Source organism: Protomyctophum parallelum (genome assembly GCF_964188405.1).
Source record: "Protomyctophum parallelum genome assembly, chromosome: 4".
NCBI lineage: Eukaryota > Metazoa > Chordata > Actinopteri > Myctophiformes > Myctophidae > Protomyctophum > Protomyctophum parallelum.
In genome coordinates this window covers 9,600,149-9,621,017 of record NC_139700.1, presented here as the reverse complement: position 1 = coordinate 9,621,017, position 20,869 = coordinate 9,600,149, and the positions used below count along the sequence as shown (strand labels likewise).

Sequence of the window (20,869 nt, the reverse complement as noted above, 5' to 3'; positions counted from 1 at the left end):
AGTTTATACAGAAATATTCCAAACAAATTACAATCAAAGAAAATGAAAGTGAGACCATAATGGAACATACTCTTCTCTATAAATAGTTTAACAGTAAATAACACATCTAATTTAAGTTAAATATCAGCTGCTGAACAAACAGTTTCAAGTAAACAAAAATATCTAAGAGTCAGACACGCACACACACACGCAAACACACACACACACACACACACACGCTGAGAGCTGTCATCTGTTCCGACTGGACGAAGAAAAATAATGTTAAAGGACCACTTCACCACTTTTCAACTTCTCTTCCTATAATTGGTCCTAACTAATGTTCATGATAAAATACCACAATTTCTTCCTACTCAGTCTGTGTCTCATAGGAGGGCTGTGCATGGGCAGTTCAGAAACCCGTCCACCAGTGACATCATCGATGGTGAATCCAAGCTAATAGAAACGGCAGGCTTTTCTTTTCCTGAAAAGTTGCAATGCAAAAGTTGAAGCCATCGTTCTCACGATAATAAAAATCTAAATATATTTTAAAACAAATCTTGTTTAAAAAAAATCTGTCTAATGATGATGTCACTGGTGGACGGGTGTCCGAACTGCCCAAAGCCCTCCTATGAGACTGGTGGTGTTTTATCATGGACATTAGTGAGGACCAATTATATGAAGAGATGTTGAAAAGTGGTGAAGTGGTCCTTTAAACACAGCCAGCATTGATATGTCCATTTGAACAACACAGGAGAGTCTCAATACCCATGCTTGGTCCATTTCAAAAACAAGTTCCGTAGAGATGTTTTGTGGAACCTCAGTTGCTGTTAAGACAAATACCAGGACTGGCTGACTTCACGTCAGACAAGACAACTGACTGGCAACGGGTTCCGTACAGAATCAGGTATGATCAAATAGATTTAGTCAGTTTACCTGTTCTCACTTCTCAGTATGTCTCCACATGTCTGTCCGGTTAACTCAAAGATGCTAAACAGTGAACATGCTCAATCTCTTCTCATGTTATTTACAGTATCCGTCTATTCATTTGACGCGTCTTCCTCGTCCGTCTCCCCGTCTAATTCACCCACATGTCTACGGGTCGGTGTCATTAGTCAGACGGCTCGTTATTCCGACATTACAAACCCGGGTACAGGCTTTAGTTTCCGACATACTAACGGCAGGGCTCCACCGGGCGCGTTGCGTCTCCGTCGCGTGCGTCAAAAAACGAACCGGGGCAATTTTTATGCAGTCACGCAACGCAACTCAACGCGGGCAGTGGAGCCACCCTTCATTGATTGAAAAGGGAACATTCCCTGACGGTGACGGAGACGAGACGCTGACGCGCCCGGTGGAGCCCCGGTGTAACAGTCCGACAGTCATTAGACAGACAACCTACCCCAAACCCTAACCTAGCCCTAGCTGCAAGCACGACGCAACGCATGTCGGAACAACGCATGTCGGACCTTTGGTGTGTCGGATAAGCGCACGCACCCCACTAACCCTACCCCTTAACCGGCCACAACGTATGTCGGATTGGACTAATGCTCAGTTCCCCCATGTCTACAGCAGAAGCATTAGTCGACAGCTGTACACCAAAGAGAGACAGACAGACAGACAGACGGATAGGAGACAGTGAGACATGCAGACGGTCAGAAAGGCAGTCAGACGGTTGTCTTGATGGTCCTGTGTCTGTTCTCAGACGGTTGTCTCGTGGTCCTGTGTCTGTAGTGTCTGTTGAAGCCGTCTGTTTTCCAGGTAGTGAGAGAGCTCCTCGTCACCCGCTGCCTCCGCTCTCCGCCTGGGACTGTCGCCCTGACACAAAACAACACACCAATTACTTCGTATAATTGTTGTTTTACTTTATCACAGTTATCAGATTCTAAAAATGTCTTCTACACCCTGACAGTTTTCTGAAAAAGCTATGTTTCTATGTCAGTCGTTCTTACATTTTTTTTAAATAGCAGACCTACAAGCTCGTAGAGCGCCACTCGCGCGCTATGAGCTTGTAGGTCTCCTATTTTTCAATATCTAAAGCATAACATAATGCTAACACCAAAAGGGTTTCCCGCCCAAAATGGGATAAATACACAAACACAAAAATCACTTGGTGACGATGGCGCAGGTAAATATAAATAAGAATGACTCGGTCATAACTGCCAGGTGCAGCAAGCTCTCAGTTAGCTCTCTGATCTGTTGCCACTCGCGTTCCACTTTTCACTTGCGTGAAACAACAGCAGCTGTTCAGACTATGGGTTTTATGGGCATGACTCCCATTGGCTTAGAGGCAGCCAATCATGAAAAAGTGTCTATTAAGGACGTCTTTATGGTCGCTAGTAGAGAAGTAGCAAATGTAATCCAAGCGCTTTTCAAGCACCTGGCAAAAAAGTGTCTTTAAAATGTCTGAATATTCTACCGTTTGAATGGATGTTGTCTTTTGTCTAATGCATAGTCTACTGTCCGAATGGCTGGTGTGTCTAATTTGTAGTCTACTGTCTGAATATATGTAGTGTCTAGTTAGCCTCGGTTCCAGCCTTACTCATCTGCGAAGAGAAAAGCCTGGTCACAACCAGGTGCCTATAGTCTGTTGTCTGACGGAGGAGGAGACCAAAAAACTCAATTGAAGTTGAGAGACTGCATGAAACCGTAAGGACAGATATGAGAAGAAAGAGAACAGAAAGAGAGAGAAAACTAGGCTTTCGTGTTGCCATATATGGATACAGTCACTGTCACTGATATATCAATTCCTTTCATTGGCTGTTGAGAAGAAGAAAAAAAACACATCCCTCATATTATGGGCTGTTTCCAGTTGCCATTAACTCGTCCATGGTAACAGAGCACTAGCACCATTGTGCGGGTTGGGAGCATCGCCAGACACCCTGCCATGATGCCATTTTTCTCTGACAAGCAACATTAATCATTGTTAAAGACTGCTTCACATACCACACACCCTTCACATACTGAGTGTGTTTACATGCACAGTAATAATTTGATCATATACCCCGACCCTGATTAGAAGAATAGGTCCATTTTGCTTTTTTACAAATTATTTTCCCTTTCGTTGCCATGATGCTGACCGGTTGTGACAAAAGTTTAATCAAGTTTCACATCATTCTGTTAAGTGCTTTGTGCGACTTTCTGAAATGATCCAACAGGGCCAAAACAACATCCTTTTAGCTCGCTGTTTTGGCTATTTCCGAAAAAACACAGACAGCAGGTTGAAAGTGGTTAGAAGTCGGGGGGGGGGGGGGGGGGGGGGGGCAGTGTTGCCAGTTGTTGTGAGAGAAACAAGCAACCAGGTCTATGACAACAATCCCAAAAGAAGCGACTCTAGACCACAAGCACTTCAAGCGCAAACACAAGCACACAATCTGTGACGCCTTGTGAGCTTGTAAATATCTTTCTTGTAGATATGCAGTGATATGAGTTTTTTGAAAGTTTTTAACAACACAAATCTGGTACGGAGCTCCCTTCCGGCACAACATTATTTTCAGATGGGGGTTAGGGGAGGGACAAATAGATGTGCGGTCAGCGGTCCACGTTATGAAAATGTTTGAGAACCACTCAGGTCATCAATATGTCTGTACATGGACAAATGTTTTGTGGCAAAGACTTGTCCTTATCCTTGAATTCGTTTTTTTATTTCGATCATAAAATAGGGAAGTCTCCAGGCTTTTGTTCAGAATATGTATGACACTGATTTACTACGACACTATGGCATATTAGGAGTCCAACTAGTACTAGTGGTTCTCTCAAAGGACCCCCTCAACCCCTTAACTTGCCCCTTATGGGTCCATTTGGTTCCATTTGTACACTCTCAAGAGTTACAGACCTGTTGCGGTCATTCGGGGATAGCTCTTTATACATTTCTGGTAATATCTTGTATGTCTGTGGGAAATATGGAATTTTGACAAAAATATCCACCACTAAACCAGTATGGCGATGAACCCCTGGAACCACTAGTTTAAACAACATTTAGGAAGCAAGCCCGAATAAGCAACTGCACTTTAGAAACAAGCCCAGAAACTGCAACCACCACCAACATATTTACAAGCAACTTTCCAGAAAAACAAGGCCAAAGAAGTCGTTTATAATAAGCAGACATGGCAACACTTCTCCGGGAGATACCTTAAGGTCTGTCTTGCTGAGTGAGGCTCCTGCCTCTACCAGGAAGTGACATATGGCCCTCTGACCGGAAGTGGCTGCTTTATGAAGCGCTGTCTCACCTCTGCACACGCACGCACACGCACACGCACACACACACACACACACACACACACACACACACACACACACACACACACACACACACACACACACACACACACACACACACACACACACACACAATTGTTAGATACTAACTACACAATACTAATGACATTAGTTTGACTAAAGCTGCGTTCAGACTTGGATGGTTAGAGCGGCGTGATTACATGCAAAGTCAATGAAAAGACGAGAGTTGCGCAAACGGGCGCAGTGCAGCACAAACGGGATGAACCGACCGAGACGAATTCAGGTCTGAACGCAGCTTTAGACAATAAAAAAAGACAATACATGCCCCTGTAGGTCTGTGGTAAAAATATATATTACATTCTACAATAAACATTATACTCTTGTACACGTTGCCGCTTATTTTACTTTGAAACATTTTTTGAATGCCATAAGACACAGTTACAGATATCTGATATACATTGATATAACTGTTTAAGAGTTAATTCCACAGTACCTAACATTAGTAAGTAACCGTCCAAGACTAAACCAAATCATGTTATTCTATTCTAATACATTTTATTAAGTAAAATCTGTTCTCTCTCCACATGCAGTGAGAGTTTCACTTACGTTTCTTTTTCCGTCTGGTCCAGGTGAATTGTGGGCACTGAACACAGACACACAGGCACAGGGAAAGGAATACGGTATAACTTATACGGTATAACTTACCGGTATATAAATTATTTAGAACAGTTTATCACTGTTGGCTGAGGAACAGAATGTGTTCATTTCATCGACTAAGACTATGATGAACTAGCATGTCGACCTGTCGTCAACTTTTCATGGCTATTCTCTAACCAGCCGTTTTGCAGCTGGTAAAAAATGTTTGTCGACTACCTTTTTTTTACTGACGAAAACTACATTAAAACTAAGTGATGATGTGATGAGGCACACTCTGAAAATAGCCGATCTACAAGCTCACAATGAGTCGGAGCTTATGATATTTAGTCTTCTTTTCAGATGACTAAAATATGACCAAAATAAATGGTATTCAAAAGACTAAAATAAATTTGCTAACAAAATGAACAGTGCTGAGGAGTTATTGGTGACGACGAATGCTTGGACAGGTCAGTACCATGGTCTCTAGAAGGAGGTACTTTACAATGCTTGGACAGGTCAGTAGACTCAGTACCATGGTCTAAGAGGTACTTTATAATGTGTGGACAGGTCAGTACCATGGTCTAGGACTCTAGGAGGTACTTTACAATGTGTGTATGGGTCAGTACCATGGTCTAGGTCTCTAAGAGGTGCTTTACAATGTGTGTACGGGTCAGTACCATGGTCTAGGTCTCTAAGAGGTGCTTTACAATGTGTGTATGGGTCAGTACCATGGTCTAGGTCTCTAAGAGGTGCTTTACAATGTGTGTATGGGTCAGTACCATGGTCTAGGTCTCTAAGAGGTGCTTTACAATGTGTGTATGGGTCAGTACCATGGTCTAGGAGGTACTTTGTGAGCTCCTTGTTGCCGGTGTCCACAGCATGGTGAATTAGCGTCCGACCCTCAGAATCCTGGACTAGCAGGTCTGCCCCCTGCTTGTGGAGCTGTACAAGCTAAACACACACACACACACACACACACACACACAAACACACCAGGGGTCACTCAGGGGAAAAGGTTAGAGAAAAATAACTAGACTTTTGATTTGTTTTTATTTTGTTGTGTGTGTGCGTTTGTGTTATTTTTCCGACCGTAGGTGTGTCACGGGACACCTCCATATATGGTCATGCCTCGTGACATCATGTCTACATATATGGTCACGCCTCGTGACATCACGCCTCCATCTCCATATATGGAGCTGACCTGTTCTGACATTCCATATGTTGATCCTTTCACCACCCGTCCTTCCTCTTCGATGTCTCCCTTTTGACTGATACCTGTCCATTCAAACTCTATAGACGGGCCCGCCCCCAAAGATATTTGTGCAGCCGCGCAGGGCAGCCGGCGACAACTAGAGTTCTCAATAGGCCTGGCCGTACCTGGGCCCTCATCAAACCCTGTACACTGCCCCCGCTGCCACCCTTAACCCATTCTGACCTGAGATCAGATTCTAAAAGTGTCTTCGATTTTTCAAAAATAGCAGACCTACAAGCTCGTATCGCGCCACTCGGTGGCGCGATATGAGCTTGTAGGTCTGCTATTTTTAAATAGCTAAAGCACGACATGATGCCAACACCAAAATGGGTTCCCGTTCAGAATGGGTTAAAGCATAAGGAAAGTTTTTGCATATAGGATGTTAATGGTAGGGTCACAAGAAACCCCTGTGAAAAAAATTGCCCAATACGTTCCGCCGGTCAGCAAGTGGATTCATGAATGTATGTACAGTACTGTACATAAACAATATTTTAGGCCAATAAAAAAAAGACTATATTAAATTTCCCACCCGTCCACCTCGGCTGCCGGACTACTAGTATAGGACACCAGGTTGAAAGTAGTTAATGCCAGTGTAAATATTAAACAGACCAATTCCAGTGATCAGAAGAAGCTGGTGCTCGCTCGCGCAAGCACACATGCGCAGACGCAGACACACACACACACGCACACACACACACACACACACACACACACACTTGACTCATGTGAACGTGAATAGCAGGCGCGTCAGGTGAATTCCTCTGGGATCAAGAAATCCTCAACTGACCTTGTTGTTTAGTAAAAGGAAATAATCCTGAGAGCATTACACTGAAATCTAAATCTAAAGCCAATCAGACCCTTCTTTGATACTGTCTGAGAAGTTGAAGTAATGTCAAGTTTTCTTCTTTTTTTCCCCAGAGTCAGTCGGTCACCAAAATCAGAAGAATTAATCCTGTAGTTAGGTTATGAGACATCTTGTGGGCAATGTTGACATTTGGCACTACTAGACCAAACAACATTATTATGGAGCATCCTCTAGAGCAGGGCTGGGCAACTGGCGGCCCGGGCCACCTTCACTTCACCCATTCTGACCTGAGATCAGATTCATACGAGGTTTCCACTGGACACACACTGGTCTGATTAATAATGAAACTGTCAGGATGTAATAGACATTTTTAGAATCTGATCTCAGGTCAGAATGGGTTAAGTAGCATGTGACATGTCAAACTGGGGGGTTTTCATGATTCTGAATCCATTCCAAGCATTAGTTTTGCACAAATTACACTCCTTGGGCTAAAAACGGCCATGGACATCATGACTAATGTGATGAGGTCAGCACATTTTAGGAACATTTGGACAAGTGGCTATGGCTGCCTTTAGCCCAAGGAGTGTATTTTGTGCAAAACTAATGCTTGGAATGGATTCAGAATCATGAAAAACCCTAGCCCCTCTCGGACCCCCCCGGTTGATCTTTTTTCATCGCTACCCGTGGGGTCCCTGTTCATCAGTTGAAATCCTTATGGAAATTATGATATGCAGACATAAATAACTTCGGAAACGTCTTTGCTGCGGTTACCTGATGCTGGTCAGAATGTCCAAACGAAGCATATAGGAGCTATAGGAGACAACGGAAACCACTGCGAATTTTCCTTTGGCGCAGAAGCCGTTTTTAATCTGTGTTTGACCGTTTGGCAGCTCTGAAATGCTCACTTCCTTCCTTCCTTGACTTCCTTATTGACATCCCATTGTACCGCATAGCTGGCTAGCTAGTGGCTAGCTGCCGTCCCTACGTTCCTGCCTCTGATCTGCTCTGTCGTAGCTATAGCCCACTAGCTAGCCAGCTAGGCGGTACAATGGGATGTCAATAAGGAAGTCAAAATATTTTAAAACACCTCCACCTGTGCCAGGTGCCATTCCCTTTAAGTCACGTGGTGACGCTGGTAACAAGACAACTCACCCCGTTTCTGTTTTATTCCCAGAACTTTCCCCAGTGAGGGGTGGGAGAGGCTGGACAGCAGACGGCTGGACTTTGAATTTCTCTAACTATAAACTTTCATGACAGCAGACAGCCTAAGTACAAATATAATTTATGAAAAGCTACTACAGTGACGTCTGTTCACAGAAGTTGTTGTAGGATATGAGGGGATTATCTGACGAGATACCATTTCAGTGGGAAAAACCTTACATATACTAAATAATACTACTTTGTTTATAGGGTCAATATAAGTAAAATAATATAGCCTTTCCACAGGAGTATCTTTTTATATTTTTCCAAAAAGAATACAAACAGCCAATAGCATATTACAAAGTTATCCCCCTCAATGGTGAAGATTCCGGGAGGAAAAGCGGGCAAGCACCGGGGTGAGTTGTCCAGTATTCGTGACGCTCACGTCACCATGACTCAGCCATAACCAAATAACCATAATAAAACCCAATGCAGGTATGCCCAAAATTGGAGTGTGTTGTCTAACCCCAATGGTATCGTAGGTGTTCGGGTCGTGTATCGGCCCAAACCGCTAGTACATCTCTAGTGACCTCTAGTTCATTAAATGCTCAACCAGCTCCACATAACACAACCAAGTCAAAGTTGAGGATTTTTAGTAAAGAGATTAGTTCATTACATTAGCCATTTCTTTTCAGAACTAACTGACTTTGCACACACACTTGCATTAGCAGAGGAAATGGATACGGCACTTACTCTATCCATGTCTTCAGACTTGATGCAGTTAATCAATTCCGACACTGAAACAAACAGACAACCCACTGTTTACTCAGACAACTCACCGACTGTTTCACACTCAAACAGCTCTTAATTAATAGCCAGTCAGCAACAGAAGATAACAGGGCGATAAAACGTTTTAGCACAGAATCAAACTGATGCTTTACCTTTTTCAGTGTCAGATGATGAGGGAGGGCTGGAGGAGTTTAGCAGAGAAAGACAATAGTCAGACATTGTACACATAATAGTCACCATGATAATATCAAACCCACCACAGAGAGATGGAATAATACATAAATGCCACACACACACACACACACACACACACACACACACACACACACACACACACACGCACGCACGCACGCACGCACGCACGCACGCACACACACACATCATACCTAGTAAGCATGGGTGTGAAATCAGCGAATGGAGAGTTGGAGCGATGGATATTAATGATCTTAGCTCCTCGCCTTCAAATAAGAGACATGGAACAGTGTAGACAGTATGAGCAATGAATGAACAACTTTAGCACAACAGCAACAACAACAAAGAAAGGTGTAAGGAGTAACATCATTATGTGGATGTTAAGCTGTGTACAGACAGACAGCATCTCCAAGGACAACTCTTGGAAACTTTAATTACTTATTAGTTACTTTGTAGATTTTGAAAATTATTACAAAACCTATACATTAACCACTTCAGCCCTATATACAAATAGCCGATCTACAAGCTCACAATGAAGATTATTTTCAAAAGATTTGTATTACATTTGAAAGCTTTAAATGGGACATTCTGCATAGCGAGTACTTTCTGCTTTTGGTACTTAAAGTACATTTTAAAGTACATTTTCATGCCAATACTGATAGGATAGAAAACCAGTAGTAGTAGACAGTGAAGCTGGTCATCTTCCACACACAAGTCATCCCTTTTCCTACCTGCAGAGGGCAGTCTTAGCCACAGCATCAGTCAGTGAACTGTCACTGGAAATACTCTTCCTCAGGAGGTATCTTGACCTGAGAGAGAGAGCAAGAAAGATATGGTGAGAGATGGTGAGAGAGATAGAGAGAGATAGAGAGAGAGAGAGAGAGAGAGAGAGAGAGAGAGAGAGAGAGAGAGAGAGAGAGAGAGAGAGAGAGAGAGAGAGAGAGCAAGAAAGAGATGCCGGTGAGAGAGAGAGAGAGAGAGAGAGAGAGAGAGAGAGAGAGAGAGAGAGAGAGAGTGGTGAGAGAGAGAGAGATGGCGGTGAGAGAGAGAGAGAGAGAACAGGAGAGGGAAGGACAGTGTTTGTTTAGTATAATTACATTAACAGAGCCTCGTGTGACCTCGTAATGGGGGCGTTCGTCCGATATCAGTAAATTAAATGTACATAAGAGTTTAATCTGATAACCGCCGGGGTGTTTTTTTCCGATCACACACAACAAAAATACATAATTAATAATATAAATAAAGTAGGACAGAACAGCCTGAAAACCGGGACAGGTCAACCGGGACAGGTCACGATGCCAGATTGCATGACTGGAGTAATGTCTGCCTGCATGTTACTGCCTACTGTCAATCATTCAAGTCAGTAAAGTGTCACACACACACACACACACACACACCCCGTCTGGGCACTTTAGCGGACCGTCGACGGACAGATTCCCAGAAACGCTCTCCTCCGCGGCAGTCAGCCGTGGAGGTGGAGCTTCTTTTCCATCCACCAGCTGTCTAAAAACTCGGAAATGACGTAAAAGACAGCTTCTTCTGTCCGTGGCTGTCCGCTAAAGTGTGCCCATGGACGGACACACACACACACACACACACACACACACACACACACACACACACACACACACACACACACACACACACACACACACCTCATGGCGGTGGGAGAGGAGTTGGGGGTGGAGGTGGCGGAGGAGGCTCGAGGAGGGGAGGTGCCAACGGTCTCCCTCTGCACCACCTCTGGGTCCAGGATGTACAGCTCCTCCTGGGAGATCTCCGACACAAAGTTTAGATGCTCCTGGAAGTGATTAGAGGAGGAGAGGAGAGGATGGATAGATAATGAAGATTACTGATGCTCCTGGAAGTGATTAGAGGAGGAGAGGATGGATAGATACTGAAGATTACTGAGTTTAGATGCTCCTGGAAGTGATTAGAGGAGGAGGAGAGGATGGATCGATACTGAAGATTAAAATACGGTAGTTTTATTTGTATATCAACTTTTTGTGTTGTGGTGACGTGGTACAACGGAGTATAGAAAAGCATAAGCTTACCTGAGCCCGGTCTATCCTGTAGAAGCGATCTGCTGTTGTACCTGAAAAATAAACAAGACCTTCTACAATTCTCCAACATGGAATGCACCACAAGAAAACACTAGTAGTAACTTTAATTTGGCACACTGAGAGCTTGTAGATAACAACAATAAATAAATCCCCTAAAATGTCATGCTCAACATAGGGAAGTCTGGTTTTAAGTGTCTATGGGAGTAGAGCACTTGAATGAATGTACTCAAAATTTCAGATCAACAGAAAGATGTACTAATAAGTGTCATGTTGCGTCACATAGTCTAGTCACACACACACACACACACACACACACACACACACACACTACACTACACAACTACTACATCAAATGTTTAGACCAGTCATCCTCAGACGGATCCCAAGGCCCGTTAACGTGGTAATGTGTTCTACAGAGGACTCAAACTGTGGTTGAAATCAGATCAACTGTGCTCACATGTATAGTGTCTGACTGGTTACCCGAGTGATTATGTTTACTTTTGTTTTGTAGGTTAATGTAATGGGTATTGTAATTGACTTGTAAAATATTATTAGTATATATTCATTTTTTGTACTTGATTGGGTTTTTTAAACTAAAGTGTATTTTTTGAAAAGTCTCCTGTGGACAGGTGGTGAGAATTAGCACTTGTGCTAACACACTGTAATAAGCAATGCATCTACAAATTGTACGAGCAATGATGTATGAGCAATGTGATTGTGATGTCCATATCAAATAAATAAACAAACAAACGCTGGCAGCCCAAATCAGATATTTTGCCTGTCCAGATTGGAATCAAATTGGATTTACACATGGAAGCATGGATCTTTGTGAATCAAATTAGAACCCAATTTCTGCTACAGTAGGTGGTTTGAAATTAGATTAAAATCTGATCTCTCAAGACGTGCCTCAGTCTGGACACCGAAGCCTGATTTGGTCGAAAATAGCCAATTGAAAATAGACAAATCGGCTATTTTCGGCGATGTCTGAACTCTGAACACACAAAGGTGATCTGATCCCTTGCACATAACATTGTGGGACAGTCAGTCCTAAAGATCTGATTTGAGAAACAACTCTGCTGTGTGACCTTAAGGAAAATGACTTGGTGACTGGAATCAGTCACCATGTATGTTCCAAGCTGTTGTGACAAATAGGACTGGATTTGTATCTTCTCCACCAAACCAAAGTGTTTCTTCCCAGCTGAAAATGCAAGGTGCTCACCTAAAAAAAACCCCTTCCAAACGCCCAAGTTGAGAATATTTCAACTCTCGGCAACAGATAAAAAGGCCATACATGAAGGCACAGCAGGGACCATTGAAACAATTCAAGGTGAAAATGTCTCGGTAGACACGGCCCCTCACAGAGGAACAAGTAGTCCAAGATCAGTTTATGCCCTACATGTGTTTTAACCCATTCTGACCTGAGATCAGATTCTAAAAATGTCTATTACATCCTGACAGTTTCATTATTAACCCATTCTGACCTGAGATCAGATTCTAAAAGTGTCTTCGATTTTTCAAAAATAGCAGACCTACAAGCTCGTATCGCGCCACTCGGTGGCGCGATATGAGCTTGTAGATCTGCTATTTTTCAATAGCTAAAGCACAACATGATGCCAACACCAAAATGGGTGCCCGTTCAGAATGGGTTAACCCATTTTGACCTGAAGCTATGTTTCTATGTCAGTGGTTCTTTGATTATTCAAAAATAGCAGATCTACAAGCTCGTAGCGCGCCACTTGTAGATCTGCTATTTTTCAATAGCTGAAGCATAACATAATGCTAACGCCAAAAGGGGTTCCCGCCCCAAAATGGGCTAGAACAGCTATACATTAATTCATGTGCTCAGACTTACAGTCAAGAAAACACCAGCGATGAGAGAGTCTCTGTGGCGACGGGCTGTCCTGAAAAAGCACAGGGACAGACACACTGTTTTCCTGCTCAAATCTGTCAGGCAAAGCGACGGCGAGGCCAACAGAGATCCTACATTCAGTGCAGACCACCTTAACTTCAATTCTACAAAGTATTCAATTTTATTCTCAACACACGCAGTCACGCAGTCACACAGTCACGCACACGCACGCTTACCTGGTCGTCATGGAGACCTTCTATGTGAGATCGACAGGTCTCCAGATCACTGTCTCCTGGGACAACAATGACTCCTAGAGCGATGGCTGAAAGCACAACAGATCAATCGATATTTATCTGTACATATACTGCCATTATATATAAAGTCAGACTGTGAAACCTTTTAATTTTTTTTTTTTTAATATAATCTCTCTCTGGTATATTTGTCCCAATAAACATTCAACATGCTGGGAATGTGTTCTAAAACCACTGTAAAACATTGTGTGTGTGTGTCTGTGTGTTCTAGGTACTGACAGGAGTGTTTAAGCTGCTGTGTGTCGTAGTGAAGAGTTTCATAGTCGTACATGTTGATCCTCTTCACCGTAACCTCCATGTGCTCTGGAAAGACCTGCTGACTGCACACACACACACACACACACACACACACACACACACACACACACACACACACACACACACACACACACACACACACACACACACACACACACACACACACACACACACACACACACACACACACACTTTTAACCCTAAAGCTGAAAATAGCTGATCTACAAACTTTTAGATGGGCCGTTTTGTAACTCTAATATTTTTTATGTAGAACAACATAAATATAAAAAAAGTTAACATTTAATTTACGTAAACAAAAACAGTCATGGTATTTTGGCTGTTGGTGGTCATATGGGTGGGCCGTAATAGCTTTCAAGTGGGCCACCGATCCAGCAAAAGGTCAGGAAACCAGCGGTGGTTCTTCTTACTCGTTGAGCCGAGGGTTGTTGAGCCGTCTCTTGGTCTTCTGGATCATGTTGGCCTGGTTCCTCAGGTTGATTCTGATGACGGAGGGAGACAGTTTGCAGGGCTCTCCGTCCACCTGCATGGGGATGGTCTTAAAGGTGGTCAGAACGGCGTCCTTACACTGAGCCAACCGCTCCCCGTGACCCCCCACCTGCAGAGTCGCCTGGAGAGAGAGAGACAACATGGAAACTAGAAAAGTTGCAATTTCGAAAATGTGTGCAAAGTGTGGTTGCCGCAATCGCTTACATAGGCTCCTCCCACTGATTTTGCCAACCTATTACAATGTCACGTCACCCCCTGTGATCATGCGTAAGTGAACCGGAGGAGACTTATCCCCACAACAATCATTTTTCTGCAACAAAGGGTTATTTTTTTTGCATTTGTGGCACCCCCTGTGGATGAAAATGGAATTGCTTTTGGCTCTGGGTTGATTAACCCATCCGCGACATGCCGCTTTTGAGTGACCACTCCAAGGAACAGCAATGTCCGTGTCTATGTGTTGTTCACCTATGTGTCCGCCTATGTGACGTTAATGAGCACCAGTATGACTATTAGTACCAGTAGGGGCGCTGTTGTGCCAGAAAAAGAGAGAGAGAGAGTGCTGCACTGTTGCCTGCTAATGAGAGAGAGAGAGAGAGAGAGAGAGAGAGAGAGAGAGGTTGGGGGGGGAGTTGCACCACTCAGTTCACACGGGTGTGATTTTTGTTATTTCAGATACATTTTGAAAGCCACGTCACCATTTTGCAACCAGGTCTGTTTAGGACACAAGAAATACTTTCCTGGGGGGTTTTCATGTGAAATGTGTGTTTCTAGATATTTTAGTCATGGCGCCATGTTCAAATTTGTCATGAAAATGTGGTCTCACTGCCTTCCTGGATGTTTGTCATCAATATTAACCCATTTTCGACTGAGTTCGATTTAAAAAAGGCTTCTAAATCCTAACATCTTGTCAGTGGTGCTCAACCTTTTTCATGTCAAGCACCCCCAGAATTATCTCTATTGGGCCACGGACCCCCATCTCAAAATATGTAGTTCCAGGGACCCCCCCAGAAGCAAATATTTTAGTTAAAAATGTTCACTCTGAAATAAATATTCAATGATTTGTGCCACATTTTAACGATTTTTCAAAAATAGCAGACCTACAAAATCGTAGCGCGCCACTCGGTGGCGCGCTATGAGCTTGTAGATCTGCTATTTTTCAATAGCTAAAGTATAACATAATGCTTAAAACACCAACAGGGGTTCCCGCCCAAAATGGGTTAAGCCCATATCAAGTCAATATATGGCCATACTGTGACAGTCTCATGATAACCAGTGTGGTTGCCGCGACGTGAGTCACCGTAGCAAATGAACCAAGTTGGTACAACAGATGGATTTCCATATGTGGAGCTGATAGTCAGCTGATAGTCAGCTGATAAGTCATGCCAGAGCGCCAGCGCTCACCCAGCAGTCTGCCGTGACTGCCGTCACCCAGGCGGATGCGTGCATGCGAAGGGAGAGGTCACTTCTCACCCTCAGGGCGTCTTACTGGTAATACTATATTCCTGTACCCATATACTGTATAACCATATTGCTATACACAATAACTTCGTCAGACTTACTATTCATCATACAGTATTCCGACAACCACAAGTTTTGATACTGGTGGTTGTAGGTCTTTCTTAGAAGGATAAACACTTTGAGTTTCATCATCTCTTTTCAAGGTGATGCTTAAAATCCCTTTTAAATGTATGAATGAATAATAGGTCTTTTATATGTCAGGATTGTATTATGTTCAACGATGTGGACTTATGCATGATCACACCGAGTCATGGCCCCTTTTAAGGAAGTCTGCCCACCTGAGTCCTGACTCAGCGCCACAGCTGTGGTCTTGCCATTATTTTATGTAAATGCTCACATATATTATAGCCTCCATCAATGGCTGAATTGTTTTAATCTGGCAGCAGGTTTCAAGTTCAACCTTACCTAATTACAGTACTTTGACATTTTAACATTCATGTGTGCTGCCCCCCCCCCCTCCGAATCTCTGCTTAGCAACTGATTCTTCCACGCTATGCATCTTTTAATCTGGTTCAATACAGTACTGATTACAGTAGTGTGTTCAGGGACCCCCGGAAGAGGACACGATTGCATCTAGGGGCGTAAAACGCACCATATTTGCATCACTAGAGTGCGTCAATTTACTGAACTACAACTTGCAAACAACACAATAGATGTCAGTAAGCAAACGCATATATTATAGTAGTAACAGGGCGGCGGTGGCTCAGGGGTAGAGTGCCTGGATGGTAACCGTAAGGTTGCCAGTTCGAACCCGGGCTCCCCCAGAGTTACTGTCGAAGTGTCATTGAGCAAGACACTGAACCCCTAATTGCTCCCGATGTGCTAGTTGGTGCCTTGCATGGTTTCCGCTGCCATCGGTGTATGAATGGGTGAATGTAATGCACAATCTCTGTAAAGCGCCTTGGATAAAGGCGCTATATAAATGCACCATTTACCATTTACCATTTTAGTACATGTGAAAACACTGCAGTACTTAACAGCATAAGTGTTTCACCTCTTAAGCCACATACATGTATACCTTGTGTGACAAATAGCAAAATAATAGACAATCTACAACCACACAATGTGTCACAATGTGACGTTGTGAGCTTGTAGATCAGCAATTTTCAACTACCGGTACTGCATTAATGGCATTCCTAAAACAGGGAGGGATCGATTACAGTATAGATTACAGCAGGGTTCTGGACTCACCAGAGAAGTCAAGGTGAAGCCGATGACCTCGATGAAGCCGTCGTCCTGGCGCTGGGGGTCAAAGTCACTGGGATGACCCCAGGGTGTGGTCCCTGCACAGTACCTACAGCACAGCCAGGGCAGGGAGAAGTGGTCAGATTCTGGAGCGATAGCAGGGTCAGTACCTACAGGGTCAGTACCTACAGCACAGCCAGGGCATGGAGAAGGACTCAGATTCTGTAGCGATAGCAGGGTCAGTACCTACAGGGTCAGTACCTACAGGGTCAGTACCATAGACTGTAAAAAATATGGACAAAGCGTTCGCCGGGTCTAACATGAACGTAAAATGAAGCCTGTAATAATATGGTAATTCCTGATGTAAGTCGCCATCTTTCTAGATCCGTTTGGTACCAGCTGGCCATTGGCTGGCTCCGTTTTGGACCAGCTGGCCATTGGCTGCCCAGACAACGAGGCGGGACTTCCCCCCTTCTTCTCCGTTGGTTTTTATTTTGACTCGAGTGGGAGGGGAATCCAGATCATAGACTGTAACGGTAGCCACGCCCCTCAGAACATACGCGATGTTTTTTTTTCTTTATGGTCATTTTTTTAATTAATGGGACCATAATTTTCCAAAAAGAATATTATGACATTAGAAATGAGACTTTAAACTAGTGACTGGAAGAAGAAAGTATTCATGACCATGTTTATTAAGGTAATACAGTCTAGGTGAAGTTGGGCCAAAATACATGGGCCTCTATGGAGCTATGGGGCTTTTTGGGTCCAGTCCAGCGCCACAAAAGGCCATTATATGAACTACCGATTTCAAATGAGGCTTCACGAAATATCTGGCTGACTGCCCCCCTGGTCAGTACCTACAGCACAGCCAGAGCAGGGAGAAGGACTCAGATTCTGTAGCGATAGCAGGGTCAGTACCTACAGGGTCAGTACCTACAGGGTCAGTACCTACAGGGTCAGTACCTACAGCACAGCCAGAGCAGGGAGAAGGACTCAGATTCTGTAGCGATAGCAGGGTCAGTACCTACAGGGTCAGTACCTACAGCACAGCCAGATCAGGGAGAAGGACTCAGATTCTGTAGCGATAGCAGGGTCAGTACCTACAGGGTCAGTACCTACAGGGTCAGTACCTACAGGGTCAGTACCTACAGCACAGCCAGGGCATGGAGAAGGACTCAGATTCTGTAGCAATAGCAGGGTCCGTGACAACTGTTACATTTCCCCCTTTACACACCATTATAATTAGGGCTGTGAATCTTTGGGTGTCCCACGATTCGATTTCCGATTCTTGGGGTCACGATTCGATTCAAAAATCGCATTTTTTTTTCCAGATTCAAAACTATTCTCTATTCAAAATGATTCTCGATTCAACACATAGGATTTCATCACAATCTACTCCAGCCAACTGACGTGACTATACTACAGTAAGTTGAAAATGACTGAAGACATGATGTTTACTGTGATTAGGGTAAGCTTACATTTCATATCACAAACACCATGTAGTGAAAACTCCTGTAACTGTAACCAGATTCTTTTTTTTTGGAAATTATGAATCCATTTTAATCGTCCATAACGGGAATCGCTATTCTAATTCTAATCGATTTTTTTGACACCCCTATGACAAACATTACGTTACATTTCATCCTTTACACATCATTATAATCTTCTTCATTTTGATCACAATACCCAATTACTAAATATCAAGTCTCCGGGTTTACTTCAGAATATGCATGACACCGATTTACTACTACACTATGTATGGCTATTCTCAAACTTTTATATTTCCAAGGACACCCCATAACTCTGAGAGTTACAGACCTGTTATGGTCATTCGGGTGCGAGCTCTTTATGCCTTTCTACTAGTGATACTAATTTTGTATGTCCGTGGCATCAATGGAATCTTGACAAAAAATGCAAAATACTGTCTAAAATACATCCGTTACAAGAAAAAGTCCAGTATTGTAATGTTTATCATAAACATGTGTGACCTTCCGATAGAACACAACACAGATACAAGGTCAGAGTAGAGCAGGTCTTTCGCTGTACCTGGGGATGTTGAGGAACAGCAGGCACAGTAACTTCAGCTCCTGGACTTTGGGGGTCAGATCCACCCCGTCACACTGGGGGAGAGAGGCAATCACAGAGAAGACCATAAATCACATGATCAGGAAGATGCTACAGGTAGGTTTGAGCAGTGAGTGGCTCGATCCCACCATTGCAATTGCATTCCTTTTAACTCCATCAGTGCTATAGTGGCCGCTAGCACGGCTCAAACAATGGTAAACATCCACTAGTTATTTCACAGGACAGGTGAAGAGGTGATCCGATCGGGGGAAATTTGTTTTTGTCACATATCGCATTTTGAGCATATTATGATCCATAATGCACATAAAGACTACGTGTGCACGCTCGTGCACGTGCACGTATTTTGGCTGTTTTTAGGTGAACGTCACGGTCCGTTAGCATAAAATGCTGTTTCATGGGGAATAAAACAAATCTCGAGATGCCGGGGCATGGCATCCATTGCAAAGGTGAATCAATCTCGTTTTCTCGGGCCCGGTGCGGAACCAGTTAAGCTAGCCCTTCCGCCCTCTGGGAATTCCCCATCGATGTTGTTCTTTTCGCATCACAAAGTGCCGGGCCAATCCATTCATTATGTAGGTCAAGTTAATTACAGTGCACCCTCGAGCTAGTGATCAAATCTGTCTCAAATATTGCCCATAATTTAATGCTATATTCTTGCCTTCATATTTTGGTATTAATTATCCAAATACCGTGGGCTCCAGTTCATTATGTGTCATTAACATACAGTAGTCTAATGGGACCGCCAGAGGTGCTCTCATTACCACTTACTGCTTCACACAAAGTGACCTTTGTAATTACGAAGGCTAAAACATCATCGCAGGTTCACTTGAGCCAAGGGCTGATTGACTAAAAAGCAGATGGGATGCAGCATTAGCCTGGCTAATTTCTTTTGCCAACGGCTGTTTCGGTCTGGCTTATTAGCCAGGCTAATGCAGCAAGTGTTATAGCCAGGGGGGGCAGTCAGACAGATATTTTGTGAAGCCACTAAGGAAATCGGGACTTCCTGAAAGTTCATATAATGGCCTGTTGTGGCGCTGTCATTGGGCCCAAAAAAAACCCATAGCTCTATAGAGGCCCATGTATTTGGGCCCAACTTCACCTAGACTGTATTACCTTAATAAACATGGTCATGAATACTTTCTGCTTCCAGTCACTAGTTTAAAGTCTCATTCCTCATGTCATAATATTCTTTTTGGAAAATTATGGTCCCATTTATTAAAAGAATTACCATAAAGTTGCGTATGTTCTGAGGGGCGTGGCTATCGTTACAGTCTATGAACGGGAGTCAAAATAAAAACCAACGAAGAGTAAGGGGGGAAGTCCCGCCTCGTTGTCTGGGCCAGCCAATGGCCAGCTGGGCCCAAACGGAGCCAGCCAATGGCCAGCTGGGCCCAAACGGATCTAGAAATATGGAATAAGGAATTACAGGCTTCATTTTATGTCCATGTTAGACCCGGGGAATGCTTTGTCCATATTTTTTACAGTCTATGGTTATAGCACAGTTCACATCGGTGTGTTCTGTTGTTAATGTCTCTTCTAAATATGAATGAACACAAATGTTACCTTGTTAAGTTGTTAAAGTTAATACATCAGCTTCAGCACCTGACCTGACGAAGCTCGCGGCAAAACGTGCCGTGCCAATAAATCACTTAATGTATGTGGTCCATTTCTGTTCTCTGGAGTGTGCAGTGCAGTCCCTTCCTTATGGAGGTCCATTATGTTTTTTTACATGTTATCTTTAGTGTTCATGTATTAGTGTTAGATTGTTCTCACCTCAACCTTGATGTGCTTGGCCAGGTCTTTGGAGCTACCGCTCAAGAAGTCTGAAAAGGCTGTCTGAAACACACACACATACACACTGAGTACAATGCAGCATAGCATTTGACTGTACTACCTGTACTGTTAACAATCTTATCACACACACACACACAGACTAGAGTAGACTGAAAGATTAGACTAGACTGTAGATAGACACTCACCCCTGCATAGAACATCTTATTGCGGAAGCGGCTGTTGAATCTCTCAGGGTTGGCCTCTGAAAGACAAACAGAGTGTTCTAGGGTTAAA

At 43.5% G+C, this 20,869-nt stretch overlaps 1 protein-coding gene across 4 annotated transcripts in view; it reads right to left on the bottom strand.

The window, feature by feature from the left end:
- Nucleotides 1-20,869, bottom strand: part of dgkzb (diacylglycerol kinase, zeta b) — a 62,720-nt gene that overhangs the window by 1,397 nt on the left and 40,454 nt on the right. For 2 of the 4 annotated variants that reach the window (XM_083763104.1, XM_083763101.1), the window contains 18 exons: nucleotides 20,782-20,837; nucleotides 20,576-20,638; nucleotides 18,764-18,837; nucleotides 16,724-16,826; nucleotides 13,936-14,135; nucleotides 13,469-13,569; nucleotides 13,175-13,260; nucleotides 12,942-12,990; nucleotides 11,081-11,121; nucleotides 10,682-10,827; nucleotides 9,758-9,835; nucleotides 9,221-9,292; nucleotides 8,987-9,015; nucleotides 8,799-8,842; nucleotides 5,679-5,799; nucleotides 4,819-4,855; nucleotides 4,105-4,204; nucleotides 1-1,791 (listed from right to left, as the gene is read on the bottom strand). The exon at nucleotides 1-1,791 is cut by the window's left edge and continues 1,397 nt beyond it. In XM_083763104.1, coding sequence (XP_083619230.1) covers nucleotides 1,675-1,791; nucleotides 4,105-4,204; nucleotides 4,819-4,855; nucleotides 5,679-5,799; nucleotides 8,799-8,842; nucleotides 8,987-9,015; nucleotides 9,221-9,292; nucleotides 9,758-9,835; nucleotides 10,682-10,827; nucleotides 11,081-11,121; nucleotides 12,942-12,990; nucleotides 13,175-13,260; nucleotides 13,469-13,569; nucleotides 13,936-14,135; nucleotides 16,724-16,826; nucleotides 18,764-18,837; nucleotides 20,576-20,638; nucleotides 20,782-20,837 — 1,517 coding nt within the window. In that variant the 3' untranslated portion in view covers nucleotides 1-1,674. The remainder of the gene's footprint in view (nucleotides 1,792-4,104; nucleotides 4,205-4,818; nucleotides 4,856-5,678; nucleotides 5,800-8,798; nucleotides 8,843-8,986; nucleotides 9,016-9,220; nucleotides 9,293-9,757; nucleotides 9,836-10,681; nucleotides 10,828-11,080; nucleotides 11,122-12,941; nucleotides 12,991-13,174; nucleotides 13,261-13,468; nucleotides 13,570-13,935; nucleotides 14,136-16,723; nucleotides 16,827-18,763; nucleotides 18,838-20,575; nucleotides 20,639-20,781; nucleotides 20,838-20,869) is intronic. The other 2 variants (XM_083763103.1, XM_083763102.1) reach the window with 2 other exon arrangements.